At 32.5% G+C, this 18,797-nt stretch overlaps 3 protein-coding genes across 3 annotated transcripts; 1 reads left to right on the forward strand and 2 right to left on the reverse strand.

The window, feature by feature from the left end:
* Positions 1–3,850: 3,850 nt before the first annotated feature.
* LOC107018495 lies at positions 3,851–8,093 on the reverse strand. The gene is made up of 8 exons (XM_015218992.2): positions 7,839–8,093; positions 7,273–7,555; positions 6,301–6,372; positions 5,613–5,677; positions 4,975–5,131; positions 4,405–4,488; positions 4,226–4,315; positions 3,851–4,098 (listed from the first exon to the last, which is right to left on the reverse strand). The coding sequence occupies exons 2-8, from the start codon at positions 7,519–7,521 to the stop codon at positions 3,967–3,969; spliced, it is 849 nt and encodes a 282-aa protein (XP_015074478.1). The 5' UTR covers positions 7,522–7,555; positions 7,839–8,093; the 3' UTR covers positions 3,851–3,966.
* A 931-nt stretch (positions 8,094–9,024) lies between these two features.
* Positions 9,025–14,219, reverse strand: LOC107020755 (probable apyrase 6). Its single transcript, XM_015221237.2, has 8 exons — positions 13,371–14,219; positions 12,398–12,510; positions 12,034–12,141; positions 11,343–11,397; positions 10,601–10,783; positions 10,384–10,481; positions 10,071–10,267; positions 9,025–9,763 (listed from the first exon to the last, which is right to left on the reverse strand). The coding sequence occupies exons 1-8, from the start codon at positions 13,966–13,968 to the stop codon at positions 9,487–9,489; spliced, it is 1,629 nt and encodes a 542-aa protein (XP_015076723.1). The 5' UTR covers positions 13,969–14,219; the 3' UTR covers positions 9,025–9,486.
* A 1,867-nt stretch (positions 14,220–16,086) lies between these two features.
* Positions 16,087–17,626, forward strand: LOC107018504 (uncharacterized protein Rv1502). Its single transcript, XM_015219003.2, has one exon. The coding sequence runs from the start codon at positions 16,176–16,178 to the stop codon at positions 17,493–17,495; it is 1,320 nt and encodes a 439-aa protein (XP_015074489.1). The 5' UTR covers positions 16,087–16,175; the 3' UTR covers positions 17,496–17,626.
* Positions 17,627–18,797: the final 1,171 nt, after the last annotated feature.

Consider the following 18,797-nt stretch of genomic DNA (forward strand, 5'->3'; position numbering starts at 1 on the left):
ATGATAAAAATTACGAGTATTATATATTAATTATCAGTTATTCTCTTTTTCTTGCTTAAACTGGCATTATTTATGTATTAGAACACATCTAGTTGAATAGATGGTGATAGTTTAAATAGAAAAAGAAAACAAGTAATAGTTGACCTAATCAGCCTCGTAGTGGTGTTTCAATATATAAATAGTGATAATTCAGATAGAAAAAATGAACTCAATCAATAATCAACATGTAAAATTCACGAAAAAAATAATAATTCAGATTTATTTTTGATCGATATAAAATATTATTAAATCTCATCAAAGTTGGAACATTCTAAAGTACATGTTTTAATGCTCTATGAACTTGTGTTATGGAGAATGGATTGTGTTTCCAATGTATACAAATACAACATGTTTTCACTTTCATTGGTGCTCTCTGCTCACTTTTACCTTTTGTCTTTGTCATAGTAGATAAAGCTTTTTTGTAGAATACATCACCAAGTGTGATAGAATGATCGAAATATCTAAACTTTTTTTTATAATCATGATGTTCAGATTAATTTACATGCATCACGTTTATTTTTATAAAGTATTTGATATCATTCATCTATTCAAGTATCATATAATTCTATTCAGTAAGATTTAGATATTTTCTTTTTTTATCAGTTTCAGCTTATTTATAATTAACCATTAAGTCATATTCTTAACCAAAATTAGTAATGAAAAATCTTTCGATTGAAAACAATTCACTCCGTCAATACACCATTTGACATAACTTTAAAAGTTTTTTTTATATTCTTATAAACTTCGTACATAATCAAATAGTGGTAATAAAAGTAGGTTTATTTATGTGTTGGGAGGGACCTATTAATTTGCTTGTAGTGTACATTTTCTAAATTAAGGTTGGCATACTTATTAGATATACTCTTGTCTTAAAGTTGAGAATCTTGAAGAGGCTTTCATGATTTCATCCTATGCCCTTAAGAACCTTTTACTAATTTGGACAAGAAGAAGATTGGATCCATATTCCAATCCAGATATAGTATTTTTCAGTTATCAGTGGCGAAATCAAGATTTTCAATAAGAAAATTCAGCTTGTAACAAAGTACATCCAACTAAAAAACAAGAGAGACTCAATGTCTATCCATTTTTTAAAATTTTTTGATATATATACCCATTTCAAATATGTAGTGTCCGAAGTAAGACTTGAGAATATCAAATATCTAAAGTTGTATATGAGTGAAGTTCAAGCAACAAAAATTAACTTCAGTCATTTTTGTCTGAGCGTCAAGCCTATATGACTGAAATTCAATTATTTTATTTGAACTTCACACGTTTGAAACCTAGACCGTATGTCTAAACTCTAAAGTTAGTCTTTGTCAAAATCAAACTCCAAACACTTTATGTATGAAGTTGTCGGAAGTAACTACATGTGAAAATTTTTTAAAAGATAAAAACACAAGTTAAATAACGATGTCGAAATTAAATATACATGCAATTTACTCCCATAGCCCCATATACTTTAATTAATTTCAAATTTTGAATTCGTTTTTTTTCGTGTTATAATACAAGAGAAATCTAATCAAACAGAAAAGAGTCCTTATCTGCTAAGCAAGACAAGGACATAAAAATAGCAAATGATTTTTAAGACATAAATTAATGTTAGAAAACAACAAGCTTTAGATAATTAGTGGGCTCTAAGACACTAATATTCTTTTGTTAAAGTTTAAAATTTGAACAAACAAAGAGTGGGACACTGCAAAGAGAATGTTTACCAAAAAATATATATCTATATATAAGTGTTTAAAGAAGATGCTTTGCTCTACTTTAACATCATATTTGAGTATAAAAAAATTGATCTTATAACATGGACAACTTTTCTATATTCTCATATCCTTAAAAATTACCACTCCTTTTTAACCCTCAAAAACCTTTAAATGAAATGTAAGCCACAAGATTACTAAATTTGATACTTGAGTTTGTTAGGGAGTTAGTCTATGTTTGAAAATATTTTACGTTTTATTTTAACTGTCGTTTTAGCTTTTTTTTATACCTATTAAGAAAAATAATAAATACAAAATATAAATTATCAAGTAATTTTTACTTAATAAAAAAGGTTAAATGTTTATAGTGTATGGTTAACTCGTAAGAAGAATCACTTTTGTATTTAGTCATCTCCTTATTATAATTTTGATATATAATTTTTTATATTTGTTTTAAAAGACAAAATAAAGTAGCAAAAATAAATATAGAGGCACACTAGTCTACCTTATGATTAACTTCCTTAAAATGTCTATCTTATCTTATAGAATAGAGTAAAAATATTAAAATTAAATTAATAGTTATACATTTCAGAAAGATATAATGTTTTAACAATAATTAGTAGAAGATGAAACTCTCCTTCTCATTAAGTAGGATGTTATTAAGTAATTCAAATTTACAACTAAGAAAACTTAATTAGAAGGAAATAACTAAAGAATTAAAGTGCAACAAAGATGACAAATTCGTATTTGGTAATGATATATATTGGTTTAGCTACAAGTCTTCATATTATTTAATTTAAGATTAAAAGAAGGAAAACCTTGATTTATGTATTTATTTAAAATTCTAGAAATCATAATTGACTCTTATTCTTTCGCATTTCCTTTTTAATAAATAAATTACAAGTTAAAAAATAATTAAAATAATATTATTTAATTAATTAAATGTTTAATTTAATCTAAGGATAAAATGATAATCCAACTTTTCATCTTTGAAGCTTTCACTTTTAGTAAGACTACATGTGCTCTGCACGTGAGTCCTGAGAAAGGTATGAGTTACTGTCAAAATCATATTTTGATCAGTATCGCAATCTATTAAAAAAATACTATATAATTAAAAATGGATGAACAATCAATGTACTTAAATAACTTCTTTATTGTATGTCGAATTAATAAACATTTGATGAACCTGCAAAATTTAGTTTGGTAACTAAAATAATGAGCTACATTTCTAAGTTATTACGTCCAAACATATGATATATTAGTATGTGCAAAAATGAATAAAAAGAATGATTAATGTTTCTCATTTAAATGAATAATGAGAAAATTTCTACATATACCTTAAATTGATATTTATACTTCAAGTTCAACGCCCATACAATTCTGAATGCTTTATTGAAGAAAAACTTTTAATTGGAAAAAGAAAGCAAGAACGAAAAGTTGAGGATATTGCAACGAAAGTCCTCATGCTATGAAAAAAAAAAAACTTTGTTATTGTTAGAGACAACATATCAACATAAAATTGTTCACTGTTCAATACTCCGCATGTATTAAATTTACTCTCTTTTTTTCCGCTAGTATATTTTCTTCTTGATTACCAATTTTCAGCATTTTTTTGTTTATCCTAACTTATCTTCTAATAATGAATTGTGCAATTTCTGTATTTCGATTTCCTATTGCGAGCTTCCATCTTTGTAAGTCGGTTCTTAATTAGCATTAAGAGTTGATTCTTTATATTCAAATTTTAATTCTGAAATCGATTTCTACATTTAAATAATGAACGACTTTCCATATTATAACTTTTCATATTCTCCTATTATAAGATTTATAAAAACGATTAAAAGCAATATCAATATACTCATTTATCAAGAAAATGATATTTTAATTATTATAAGGCTTAAGAACTTCAAATTCTACCATTATACTATAAAATATTTATATCTAATCAAATTTCAATTTAGTAGCGGAGCAAAATGGCGATTCAACTTTCACTTTAGATTAAAGGACTTAAAGAACTTCAAATTCTACCATTATATAATTAAAATATTTATATTTAATCAAATTTTTAAAACAGTAAAGGGGGAGGGGGGGGGGGCAAAATGGTAATACAACAATTCATTTTCGAACTCCCCCCTATAATAATATATGATATATGATAACAGACAAACAAATCAAGCATAAGGCAGTATTTAGCTTCAAAATAAGAGATCAAGCACGATCATCTTGTTGATTAAACATTATCCACTGAAGCAGGCGCTGCTGGTGTTGCTGGTGCAGCTGATGCTATGGTAAACTGTACACTTCTCGGCTGTCCAGAGTGTAACACAACTGCAAATTGTGTTGCTGCCAATGCTGCAGCTTCCTGCTCGACCAAATAATGAATACGCGTTTTTTACATCAGTTGTAGCAAAATAGAGACGTGCACAGCATGTCAGCACACTAGCTCGAAAACAATTCACTGATGCAGGACTAGCGAAACTAACACCTACCTCTCTTTGTCTGCGCTGCTGCAAGATGCTGATGGCCCAGAGCATGATGTAGCAGGGTAAAAGAAAGCCAACCGCCCGAAGTAAGAAAAGCTGCAGAGATGGATGAGTTAGATCCACCGTTAAGAAGAAATCTTTTTAAAGAGAAATATAAAGATGGAGCGCACAGCTAGTCAACTTACCGAAAAGAAAGCAGTTGGATCTTCATCATCTCCATCTGTATCTGTCATTGGTAATGCATGGCGCAATAGTAGAAGAGCCATCAACTGTCAATGAAAATTATCATTCAAGACTGGATAGTCATCAATTAGATTGTGGGAAGAATGGAGAAGGAATAGATCACGAATACTGGAAATAACCCATAAAGGAGAGACAAGTCAAGAAGCAATTGAGAGGCCAATCTTTATATAAAGCTTGAACAAGCTACTGCACTTTGCATTTTGATTGGTATCTCTTTGCATTTCCTTTTCAAAACCAATTAAAATGTGAAAAGTTGAACTTCGGAAATAAAATAACATTTAAGCACAGTGGGAAAAGAAACATTTGTAGATTGTAATCACTTCTTGCCTAAAATTTCAGTTAGACAAACAAAACCCTGAATTGGAATAGTGTATTCTTTTAACTGAAATTCAACGAAGGAGTATTTACCCACTGCTTGAAGGTGAACCAAAAAGTGAATGAGGCAATGACACAAATGCTTGGTAAAGAGGCTCACAATGTTATCTTGGGAAATAAGTAGTATAAGGGCTTACAATTAAAGCAGCGGATCGAAAGAAAGCTGCACCACTTGCATTTGCAGAATTGTAATCATCATATTCAGCTTCCAGAAGTTGGCGTTCAGCCTCTGCAATTGCCAAGATGCGAGGATCATGTAAATTCAAAGGGGTACCAGAGATTTGCCATCCTCCCCTGCACCAAAATATGAAGGCTTAAAATTAGTTTAAAAACTATAAAAGCGAGTTTGCACCCTTGAGGCCTAGTGGTCAGTGAAGTAAGGGAGAACCATGAGGTCTCTATAGTTCAAATATCAGCAGAAAACAAAAGAACACTGGGCGGTTTCTTTTATCTACTCAAGCCTTGGTGGACAAAATTATTATTCCTGGGAGGTGGGAGGTGGCAGGTACTTAGTGGAATTAGTCAAGATGCACGCAAGCTGGCCTGGGCACCACCGTCTTAAAAAGAATGAAAAATAGTCAAACCTCATGACTAATTCCACACCGACTAGTTAAAAGCACAACCAAAGAGGTCAAAACATTAATCATGGCTTGTTTGAATTGAAAAGGTTACAGAAAAAAAGAGAATTTACAACCACATTAGTGGTACATAAACAAATGAAAGATGAACCAACTTTTTTTTTTGAAACCTTAAAGATGAACCAACTTAAGCTCACCCAATATCAATAATTGTCTCCTCAGCCACAGGTCGAGGAGGAACAGTGTAACCAGGCTGGTATTGCTGCACATTGCAATTGAAAATGAAACATATCAGAAAGAAATCATCTAATGAGCATCAAGACAAAGGGAAGAATTTCAAATGTATCAAGCCCAGCATCTCGAGTTCCTCCGGAATCATCACGAGTCAAGCTATTTATAATTCCAGAAATATTGATTGTCAAAGCACTATGGAATAGGGATAAGCAAGAGAGAGGGACAACTATAGGTGAAGCTCCAAGAGACGAATACATGTCCAAACTTCATTGTCTTGAAAAAACAAACTAAGCTTGATGATACAAAATTAAGCAAATATAGGGCCAATATATATTGATTTTAAAGTAAGGATAGTTCAGTTTTAAACTAAAATAGTCAACTTGCATAACCATCATGAATCGAGAGGAATGGATACAAAGGATCTCATGGCAAGAAGATCCTTTTTTTAAATGACAAGGGAAACCCACAGCCACTACCCTTGGGGTGCCGACAGGGTAAAAACCCCACTCCTATTCAAGAGGGAAGAGAACCCTGTGGTTTGAACTCAATGGCACAAGCAGGCGTACTCTCGCATAGAATGGAGTGTCTTTCATCTTATAATATACAAGACAATATGGGAAGTTGGAAACCAACTGGAAGATTGACACATACCTGATGGCAAATCTCACAAGTAATATCCCCCTTCTCATTGCACCAGTGTTGAACGCATGCTCGGTGTGTGTACTGCAGTAAATGTTTTCCACCAAAATAATTAGCAGACACACAAATTGAAAGAAAACAAAGCAAGCGAGACAGAAAACAACAATTCCTAAGTTATCAGGCAATTAAAGAAAATCACATAACTTACTGTATAGTAAAATGGAAACAATGCAAAAGAAGGAAAGTGCTGCCATCTATGCAACTAAAATGAGAATAAGTAGAAAAAATTGGATTGTAAGCAGGAAAACCTTTGATGAGGGTGAAAGATGTATAAAAAGAAAGCAACTGCAACAGGAGGACAGGAATGGCAAGGATATTACAGCTACAGCTCAATAAGTGCTGCTATGGAAGCAAAGAGTTCCTGAAGTGAAAGTAGAATGTGATATGACTATATCAGATAGCAGGATATATCCTGTTAACAGGAGTAAGGGTCATGTCTTGGCTCACTCATCATGGTGGATAACCACAACTCAAGCGAAGTTAAGCTTGCTTGAAAAGGGGGTCCCCAACGACAGTCTTGAAAAGAAGTACATGATACTGAGGTACCAAAAGAGTGAAAAAAGAGAAAAAAACAGAAAAACGCGCACCATCCTCATGCAAAGCTACAGACACACACAGATCATAGCGCCCCCCTCTTACCATGGCATCCAAGATATCACCAAATCAATATTGGTGATATCTACTTGCGCCAAACTAGTTGGGATACACATATCGAGTATCACTAATTTAAACAGTATTAGGAGGTGATCGAACTGAGCTCAAATGCAAGCACAAGAGCTTCCAATTTCAAGGCACATATGAAGAAAACAAAGAATAGAAGAAAATCTAACCCCACATTTCCTTTTGTCCTGTAAACAATTTTCATATAACCATAAAAAGATCAGATTCTCCTGCAAGTAAAACCAAACGAGAAAAAGATTTCACCTTGAGACTTCCACTGCAAGCACATGGGCTCTCCAACTTGTCCAAAGAATCCTCCTCCTGGCAAATCCTGCACTCTGCTCTACCAATTAACGGCACCTCCTCATCACCCTCCTCCTCCTCCAGCACCTTCTTCTCATCTACAGCTATTGCCGACGAAGACCCCACCATTTCAGGATTCTTCCCATCCATAATCTCAGCTCCATTAGCCTTCACAAGACGATCCGTATGCACCACCAAACAATCTCCCATTCTAAAAACCCAGATAAAAAAAGTAACACAATTCCTACACCAAATTTACCAATAATCACTTCCCAATTCAATAAACAACGAAAGTTAAGATCTTTCCTTTCCAATTCCTCAACATCAACTACTTCTTCTCCATTCAAACTAATCTAAGTTCATTACTTTCCAATTTTAAAAAAAATCACGAAAAAACAAACCCTAAACATAAAATTGACCCATGAACCCAAAAATCTCAGCAAAATCAAGATATTTCTCAAAATTCAAGCCTAAATACAAATCAAACTACAAATTAAGACATAAAAGAGCAAAAAAAGGAACCATACCTGGGAAAATGAAGAAATTCAGCAAATGGAAAGAGAAAGAAAAAAACCCAAAAATTTCTGCGGATTTATAGCGGAACAAATTGAAGGGTGTTTGCTAAATTATAGTATTTATCTTAGATTTTTCCGAAAAAAATACCAAACTACTGCGGTTTGTTTGTTGTTTTCTACACTTTTTTGGTGTAAGCTTTCTTCCTTGTTAAAAAGAAAAAGAGAATTTAGGAATCTCTCTATTTATCTTCGCTTTACAGGTAATATATCCATCAACAGTATCGAAAATTCGCATTTTGACTAACGAAAAATTTAAATTTAAAATCTCAATAACCTCTAATTTTATATTTAAGAGTAATAAAATTTATAAATATATTTTAATTTTTTATTAAAATCATAAAATGAACATCTTACGATCCTAGATCCGTCATCTTATTGAATATTTTTTTATTTACAACGGCTCGTTTTGTCTGCCTTGGTTTTGGTGCTAGGCTGCTTCAATTTTTTTTTGGATTTTTCAATAAATAAATGAAGTTATAGTGATTGATCAATAATGACTTTGAATTCCTATTTAATAATCTTATATTTCAACGGCTTAAAATTTAATTGAGGTAAGGGGTAGTGTTGTCAAATTGTGGTCTTTTTATGAAATGATAAAAACTTTTTTCCCCTTTTATATATTACTAGGAAAGAATCAATCTAGATTATATCGAGTGAATGATGTCTTTTTAATAAGGTATTAAATTATATGTGTCATAAAATCATAAATGAATCTAAGATCGCGAGAACGAAAATGAACAAATAAAGAGAATATAGAAAAAACAAAATTATAAAAAGATAACCACACGGCTTAAATTTTACACCATATAACATACAATATTATAGCTAGTAGTGAAGTTTTTCCTTGAAAAAAAAAGAAGTTGATTTGACCTGAATTTTGTTGGTTCTCATTTTCAAATCATATTTTGAAACAATAATATTATTACTATTTATCCAGTCTTCTCTTTTTTAATATTTGTCCCTTTTAATAATGAACCAGAAAGACACATACCAATCATTTTATCCTTTAAAGGCAAACAATGATTGATGGACCAAATATGCTCCACACACATCTTTGTAAAAATGCAAATTTTCGACTAACGTCTAAATAATGAAATATATAGCAAGGGCAATATCAGCATGAATATGAGAGAGTACAGCGATGAAGACGCGTAAAATAGAATAAATTCAAATTATTTACCACCCATGAGAAATCTTCAGTTCTACACCAACCCCTCCAGGGGATACAGGCAACTCTACTTTGTGAAGGAAATATGTTAATGAGTAATGACTATAGTGTAAATGGTATACTTGGTGAGCAACCAAACAAGACCAGCTCTTCTAAGTTTCTAGTATATCTGCTTCCTCATACCGACTATAACATTCTTACGGGAAGATTTTCTGCTTCATAACAATAAATAGAGACCGAGACACCTTCTTGAATTGGGTAGTTACAGTCCCATAAGATTGATCTGACCTCGCCTAAGTATAGCATCTTTAGCTCGGGGTACCAAGCAACAAAGTGTGCAGAGATTCTTGGATGAGGTAGTTGACGATCCACTTTGGTCCATCCGCCTTATCCACAGATGCAGGAAAATGGCTTCTACTCCTATAAAACAATCTATGAACATCTACCAACACGTGTGACTATGTACTTTCCTTTCTCTAGATCATACACAGTCTTCAATTGTGGCTTTCTCCACTTTGACACATACCATGCGGTGAACATCACCAAAATGAAAAAGGCAAAGAAGAGAAGCAAAATGAGAGAGTCCTCACTGAACATATTTGCAAACCAACCAGAATGCTCTTTGTCCAACTCAGCTGTGCTCTGCAAGATGAATGCTCCCAATGCCCAATCAAGTGGAATGTTTTCAACTTGATTAGCATATCCAATCCTGCTCAAACATATACTTGAATTTAATGGTAAAATATGTATAAATTAATTTATTTTTTTTGATGAAGATTCTCTTCTCTTCTATGTTTTTCAGTAGATTTTAACTATTCTCTTCATGAAAGAAGAGACGAGCCTCGGGAAGAAGGAGGAACGGTAGATAAGATACTTAACCAAGAACCCATCATTAAAACTTGGAAAGCTATGTGAAAAGCAAGCAGCAGAATGTTTGAGCTTTCTTCTTAAGTCAAGAAGACAGCAGGAAGAATTAAAAAGGATATACAAAGAAGGATATCAAAATTAGTAAGTACCTATCATCATCCAAAGCAATTCCAAGACTATCATGAAGTAATGCCAATATATACGCTGAAGAGAAGCAATAACGATGCAAGTCCTCCTCTTGAAGGGAGGGGTGTTTGCTTTTCAAACTTGACCAGTCCTCTTCACAAAAACTTTTCCCAGCCGCCATAAGATCAGAAAGAAAAGCTTTTGGGGGCAAACCAAAGAACTGTTCAGAATACAAAAAAACATCTTTTAGCACATCAAAAGCAAGATACAACCATAAATAGCACTACAGTATGCCAACTTTATCAACACAGGCATAATAACAAGATAAATGTGCACCCTGGAAGTGTAGAAAAAATTTTCTGTAGCCAAAAAATTCCCCTGGAGCTTTGGCATAAATGTAGACCCAATGTAGCAGCTTTTATAAGGGCAACTCTCTGCATGATGCAAGAAGAAAAGCTTCATCAAGTAGTTTCAAATGAAAGGAATGTCTGGTCAAAAATAAGTTAAAGTTAATATTGCATATTTTCTATTACAGGTAAAAGGAAAAGCAAACCTTTGCCTTTCTGCAACAATGATAGTGAGGCAGACCTGCATTCTGAGAAGTTACCGCTGGGATAAAGAGACGATAGGTGCCTAGTCCTATCTAAGAAACTACTGGGGGAGAGCTTCAATGACATTAAGTTGTGTGGGTATCCTCTAGGAGAACAAGGATCCATCAGCTTAACACTTTCAGGAGCTGCATCGATGGAAACAGAAAACAAATTTGAGTATTGAATTTTTACTTGCAGAACCATGAGAACTAATGCCTTATTTAAACCAACAAAAAAGAAAGCATGAGAACTAATACATCAGTCTACCCAGGAAGCAACTGTAGCATTCCTCAAAAATGTCAATGGATAGTATAACAAATCACTTTCATGTGATGAAAGATTAAATAAAAAATGCATATATCATCTTTAGTTTATTCAATTCTTTTATTTATTTAATCCCTTATTATTTAATCCTTTTATTATATGCTTTTGGATGTGGGGATGCAGTAGGAGTGGGCTTCTGAATCAATGAGGAAACAGTATATTTAGCTATCCACAAATTTAAGTGTTTAGAAAGTAAAAAGCTCCAGTGTACAATTTCACTAAATTACTTACGCAACTATCAAAAGCTCTAACACTTAAATCAAATCTCTGTGTTCATTTTGTGAAAGTCAGAAAAAGAATGCAACAAGAGAATCACTTAACATCACACCATGAAGTACTTGAAGTTCATATATGCTTAAATGAAAAGAGATTCCACATTACCTTGATGGTGGCCTCTCGCAACAAGGGACTCCTGGAGTAAGTCAAATGCAACATTCTGCAAAACATCAAGAGCGATGAGATCTTAACAGATATCTATAGATGTTTCACAGATAAAAGGGCAAGATGGACGAAAACCAGGTCAGGATACTAGAGGTTGTCTTGCAAAACAACTTAATAACGTCCTTTACATGCATATAAGTAATAAGAAGAGAACATCAAATTCAGTGTTACTAGAAATGTTTATTATCTAATTTCTGACTAATTCTGCAGCAAAATCTTGGTTATCTACTTTTTTTTATTCTAAATAACCAAGAAATTCTTGAGGGCCAGCTGGAGCATGGTTTAAAACTCAGGGATAATGAGTCTGCCCCTCTACCCTTCTCTACTTAAATACCAAGTTCTATTCTGAGTCTGGACTTGTACTAGTGATGTGTGGCTAATCCATACATCTCGCACCTCACTCTATCACTAGATCAAACACCTGTGAGATGTTGAGTCCTGAGTACAGAAGTGCTCCTGATAACATGGAATTATCAGCTACCAATTTCACAAAATTTAGCATTCAGTGCAGAATACAGTAGCATATTTGATCATGTAGTCACCAGCAACGGTAAAGTTCAGAGAAAACGAAAGGATAAAGAAAATTTTTGCACAGTTCATTATTAATAACTAACAAGAAAATAAAAGTTACCTGACCAAATTGAAGCAAGCTATGACTGTAGATCCTGTAGGTAAAGTTCCTGAATTTAATGGTACGAGAATATTCTGGGGGCATAGGCTCGTCAGAAACAAAAGTTACCTGAATAGATCAGACAGCAAAAGTTATAGTAACATTCATGCTCTTATCCTGGAGTTACTTCATGCAAACTGAAATAATTTCAAATGCAGAGAAAACACAAGAAGGACTATTGGTTGTGCAATTAAATTTTTCTGTGAGCTTTAGTGTGATTACTGACACTCTATTTAAAAGAAAATGACTAGAGCGCCTGGAATACAGTAAGCCTAAAACATCCCAGAGTGATTAAAAATTGAAATTTCAAAATGATGAGACCAACCTGCGCAGATGCACCACCAAGTTCAATTATCCCAGTTGTTTGCAAAGGATCACTACCAAGAGTACCAAGGGCATAATTAGCAATAACCCAGGCATATAAACCCTCATCAGATCCTACAATCAATAAAAAATATGATTTTAATTTTGCTAACATGAAGCAACGGTTGTACTTACAATGAAGTGTTTGCATACCTTTCAACCAAGAGGTTCAAGGTATACAGAAGCTAAAATGTCATTACAACATACATCATGGGAAAAGTTAATGTGACAGGAGGGGCAGATTCTAACATTTCCCTCAAACCTTATTAGGCAACTAGCAATTGTCGGAGACTACAAATATTTATAAAGAAAATGGGAGTGCTTGGCAACTTAAAATCAACACAAAGTCAGATGTAGAGAACCAGAATATTCTCTTACCATCAGAAACTTTACCTACAGGATCTACAGTCATAGCTAGCTTCAATCTAGCTTTAGTGTACTAACATTTTGGTTTTAGTGTCAAAAGGATTGGAGATATATTCTTTAGTTCAGAAAAATCAAATGGGCAGTTGAATGAATCCTCGGTATCCATTCCGTTCTAATTCACCACTCAAAGGACTTCTTTTTAAGAACAAACTACCGTTCCACTGATCACTGATGTCCAAATTTACAATTTGAATTTGGCACTCGAAGGACTTATAGTCATTAAGCCTTTTTTTAATTAGCAGTTACATTTTTTAGCCTGGCCTTCAGCATACCACTACCACAAGCTTCCTCTTTTATCCATGCTATATGCTTTACGAAGTCAGATGGACAGAGTTATATAACTACATCACAAAGACATAAATGAAGTGTCAAAAACTATAGAGAAAACCAATAAAAATGTCAACTGTAACTCAAAGACAGCAACTTTCAACTTGAATTGATCAAAAAAATGCAAAACAACTAAACATGGGACAACCAACACAAGTGAAATGCAAACACATTCCTCATACCTGAAATAACAGAAGCCCAATCATCCATAAACTTTAAACCCGAATCCCTCAGTACCCCTCGACACACTTCTAAAATCTTCTCCTGTACACCCGAATCCAATAACCTCATTCCAGCAGTAGCCATCAACCTAATCTCTGTTGAACTCCAATATTCCTGAGGTACATTTTGCTTCCCAAACTCCACCAACTTCCCCACTGATTCACTCGCCATCTCCGGTTTTTCAGCATAAGCCGATAACCCCGGATTCACCCTCATCGAAACCAAACCCTTATCCCCAAAATCATACGCCGGTACCCCATTCCTAACCTCATACTCAAACACATGAATCCTCGTCCCCGTACTTCCTCCATCAATCACAATCCCATATTTCCTCTTCACAGAAAACCTAACATGACTCGAAAACACAAAAACATAACATAAAAAAGCAATAACAAACATTATCGAAGTGTAACAAAAGATTCTCGATTTCGATTTAGAACTATTCCGATTAGGACTCCGATGTGAAGATCTACTTGGTCGGTATTGCAAATTAGCCGATTCCATTGTCTTACTCTTGTTATCAACACGATTTATTTTACGGGCATTGGATCGGCGCATCAAAAATTGAAAATATCTTAACCATATGATTCAACAATTGCGATGATGAAATCAATAGCAATTTTAGGGGTTCTTTCCGATCGGAGATTGAGAGGGCTTCTCCGATTAACGCCCTCTCTTCTCTCCGGCGAACGGTTTTTTTAGTTTCTCCCCGGTGCCGGTTCAATTGGTTCCGGTAATATAACGCGAAAGGAGTTTGTTTCAGAGATGTGTGATTGTGGAGAAGAAAATGGAAAACAAAGTAAACTAAATTGACTTCTTCTTCTTTTTTATTTTTTTTTAATTCTTTTTTTGGGTGAAATAGAATTGACTTGTAAAAAATCTTTTCCATAAAATCATATTTTTTTAACAATTTTATCAATCTACTTATTATTAATATTAAAAAAGATTGTGATATAACTTAATTGCATTTAAATATGTTAATGAATTTTATTGAGACATTTAATTCAAAAGTTTGTTTCAATTGATCATTTAATTTTATGATAAAAATATTTTTGTTAACATATATTTAATATCTTAAAAAAATATTTATATATAGTTTCAAATATTCATCACGTATATAAATTAATTATAATTAAATGTATATATTAATCTCAATATTTGAGCATGTTTCAATTGAAGTTGAAAAATACTTAGAAGCATGTAATCAAGAAAGACGAAAATTGAATCTAAAAAGAAATAATAAATGTTCTAATTTTAGTTGATGTAAAGTGAAAGATGTAAGGGGATGTAATAAAATTTTATAGTAATTTTTTTTTTTTTTAGGATTTGTATTAATGTAGAATATTTTATTTTATTTACTTGGAAAATTCTATAGAATATTTACTTCCCTTGGAACTTTAGGATATATATTTGTTTTCCTTTTAGGTTAGGACGTATAAGAAAAATAATATATATCCTATTTTGATGTATGGAATACAATAAACTTATTATTGTTTTAGCTTGATTTTTAAGTTTCGATCTCAGAAAGTCAATTTTACATTTGATCATGTTAAAGTTATGATCAACGCATCACTTAAGGCCAAATAACTTTAATTTGTCTCTACAACTGTATTTGTCTATTAGAATGAAATATGTCACGCTGAGATTACCTATAATTGTCGTGATCACTAAGCAAATAATAAGCTCCTATAAAAATTTGTGTTTTATGTCAGCTCCAATAAATGGTGTAATCGAACTTCAATCAAAGCAAATCATTTAATTGTATTCACACCATGAATCTATGCATATTTTTATCACGGTATTTTAGGATGAATTTCATTTTCCTCATAAAAACAATAACTTATTCTCAATCAAATATCTTTCAACTAATCATATTTGTGTCATCAATTTATACATATATAAGTAAATTCCATATGATTTAATAATTTTTTTATTCATCTTTATAAAATTTAAAACCTACAAAATTATTTGATAGGTAAATCCAAATTTACAATAATCATAGTATGGGTAAATATACCTTCCTTGAGGTTGAGTAGCAAAGTAGGCGATTGAAATCTTGTTGCTTCAACTTGAAAGATCATTCTTTTTTCACTTTATTTATCTTTTGTTTTTCATTTTTTCACTTTCGGTTGTGGCACTTTCACTATAGTAATAGCTACTCTATAGTTAGTTTATATCATCGTAATAAATACTCCATTTATTATAAAATATTTTTGAGTTTCCACAAATATTTTAAAATCATTTTTCTACGATAAATTGTAACATATCGTATTTTTTTAAAAAAAAAGCAAAACGTGACAATAATATAAAATGAAAAGAGAGTAAGAGATGTGTCTTTAATATTCAACAGTTCAAATTATTAAATATACGATAACACTATATAGTATAACTTATGGAGTGTTTTATGTTAAGATGGAGGAACGGTTTTTTTTTAGAACCTCAGGGATAACCAGCACGCGCTACATCTTTGCCAAAACTTTTTTTCTTCGGGTGAGTACTTCGTGCTTATTGGAAAAACCTTTACTGTGTAATAGTCTACAAATCACACAAAAAATTATAAAGTGAAAATAAAATATTCTTAATACGATAAAAGTTTAGATAAACAATCAACGGAGATACTTGGTAAGATTTCACCATACATATGTTATTTTCTTCAAAAAGTAAAAAAAGTATACTACTCTACTAATTATGTTTGGTGTTAAATACTGAATGGCACTTCAATTTCTTCCTGGCCATTCATTTCTACCTTCTTTGTCCGATCATCAATGGCAGCTCTCAAAGCCATAAACTCCATTACATCTCCAACAAGAATCACCAAGTTTACATTTTTACCAAACCCCACATGGTTTCAACCAAAACCCATCTTCCAACATCTCAAAACCAAAAGAATTAGACTATTTCCAGCTAAATCCAGTTCAAAACCTAACACAAATCAAGAAAATGCAGCTGATGAATCCTTGTTAAATGACTCAATTTCAATAATCCAACCACAACCCACTTCAAATCAACCTCCATCTCCTTCAATTTCATCGTTTTCGCGGGGTTTAGTTTTTGATTTAGGGCAGAAAGATTCTTGGGATAGCTCTGAAATTGGTTCACCTGTAGTGAAAAGGTACCTCAGTGATGATGAAGAGAGATGGTACATGTGGTACCATGGGAGGGATAGTAATGGTAAAGATTCAATTGGTTTAGCTGTTTCTAGTAATGGGGTTCATTGGGAAAGAGGTGAAATTGTGTTGAATTGTGGTGATAATTGGTGGGGTTTTGATACACAAAGTATTAGGCCATGTGAGGTTGTGATTATGTCAAGTGCTAAAGTAAGAGCTAACAGCTCTGTTTATTGGCTTTACTATACTGGTTTTGGTTCTGAAAAGATTGAAACTTTGAAAGATTTAGATATACCGCGATTTGGGAATGGAGATGGAGAGATTTATAAGTCATTGCCTGGGTTAGCAATGAGTCAAGATGGTAGACATTGGGCAAGAATTGAAGGGGAACATCATTCTGGTGCTTTGTTTGATGTTGGTTTAGATGGTGAATGGGATTCTTTGTTTATAGGTTCACCAAAAGTAGTATACCATAGTAGTGGTGATTTAAGAATGTATTACCATTCCTATGATGTTGATAAAGGGTGTTTTGCAATAGGGATAGCTAGGTCAAGAGATGGAATGAAATGGTTAAAGCTAGGGAAGATTCTACAAGGTACAAGTGGTTTTGATGAACTAGGAGTGTTGAATCCACATGTTATACGAAATCGAAAAGATGGGAAGTATATGATGGTTTATGAAGGTGTAGATGGAAATGGGAGGAGGAGTATAGGGATGGCAATGTCTTTAGATGGATTAAAGGGATGGAGAAGAGTTGAAGAGAATGATCCATTGTTGAAGAGATGTGAAGAAGGGGGTTGGGATAGTGAAGGGGTGGGATCACCATATCTTGTTGAAATGGATGGAGATGATGAAGATCATGAATGGAGATTGTATTATAGAGGGATTGGAAAAGATGGAAGAAGTGGGATTGGTATGGCAATGTCTCAAGGAAATGAATTCAAGAGTTTTCAAAGGTGGAAAGGGTTTCATTTGTAGCATTAGTCAATATGTCTTGTTTGTAGTTTCCCTCGAACGGTGGTGTTTAGACTAGTTTGCGTGTGTTTTGATTGTTTCAATTCAGATATATTAATACTTTCTTTTAATACAGATATCGAGTAAATCTATAATTATCTATTCACAATATATATTTTTATGAACAATATTTATGCGAAAAATGCAACATTCTAATGAAAAAGAAGATGGTATGATATGTCTTTTATTTGTCTAGCAATATCGATAGTTTATGCATTGGATTAGCTAACAATATAAGCAAGAAGTAACACATAATTGGAGTTAGGGTATAAGAATTATACAATCCAAAATAAGATGAATTTTGAATAAATCCATGTATTCTTTTTCCCCTTTTTTCAATAAACTTTTTTTATTTTATTTTCGTGCATCATAAATAATCAAAGAATCAAATCAAATAGTAGATAAATATATATGGCATGCGGTAAAATTTGAATTTAATAATTTTAAAACTAACTAAATTGATTTGATTTTAATTTTTGATCAATAACTAATCCAAATTGAAGTTATATGACGTGTTTCCTAGTGAACTTTACTAGAGTTGAGTCGACCGTCTCCATTCTAGGAGGCCTATATGAAAGTGAGCTTTTGAAGTACTTTGGTTATTTTAATTCACGTGACAGATATTTTGTCAGCATCTAAAATTTATAATTTATACTCAAATAAATATCTTAAAATTTATTTTAAATCATAAATTTAAAAATAAAACAAAATTTAAACTTTATATCGAATCAAACAATATTAGGTTAATTAATACGAAGGAAGCACAAGATATCATTTCAAATGGGCCTCCTTAAATGGACTCAACTTCTTGCTTACCCTTTAGTTTTAGTTGGATCATCCAAAATCATATTCAAGCTCAATATACTATATTAATATGAGTATTTGTACTTTATTATAAAAGCATAACAACATTTAACGATTTCTAGCAAAATAATAACAACATTTGTACTTGGTGACGGTTATAGTGTATTTCTTGGTGATTGTCCGGTGGTGGAATAATACATCGAACCATATATCGAGTATATATTATTTGTATATCATGTGTATAAGTTATTGGGTGTGATTTGTGAATGAGTATATGTTTAGTATATTGTGTATATTTGGTGTATTTCTTATATGTTTGGGGGTGTATGTGATGGTATTATCTTATGTATCACTGGATATACAATGATATACATACGAACAAAAAAAATACATACAAAATCATTGCATCGACATACTATCAGAAGTGAGTATTTGATTTAATTTACTAGTGTATATATATTT

The sequence above is a fragment of the Solanum pennellii genome, chromosome 5, assembly GCF_001406875.1.
Source record: "Solanum pennellii chromosome 5, SPENNV200".
Taxonomy (NCBI): domain Eukaryota; kingdom Viridiplantae; phylum Streptophyta; class Magnoliopsida; order Solanales; family Solanaceae; genus Solanum; species Solanum pennellii.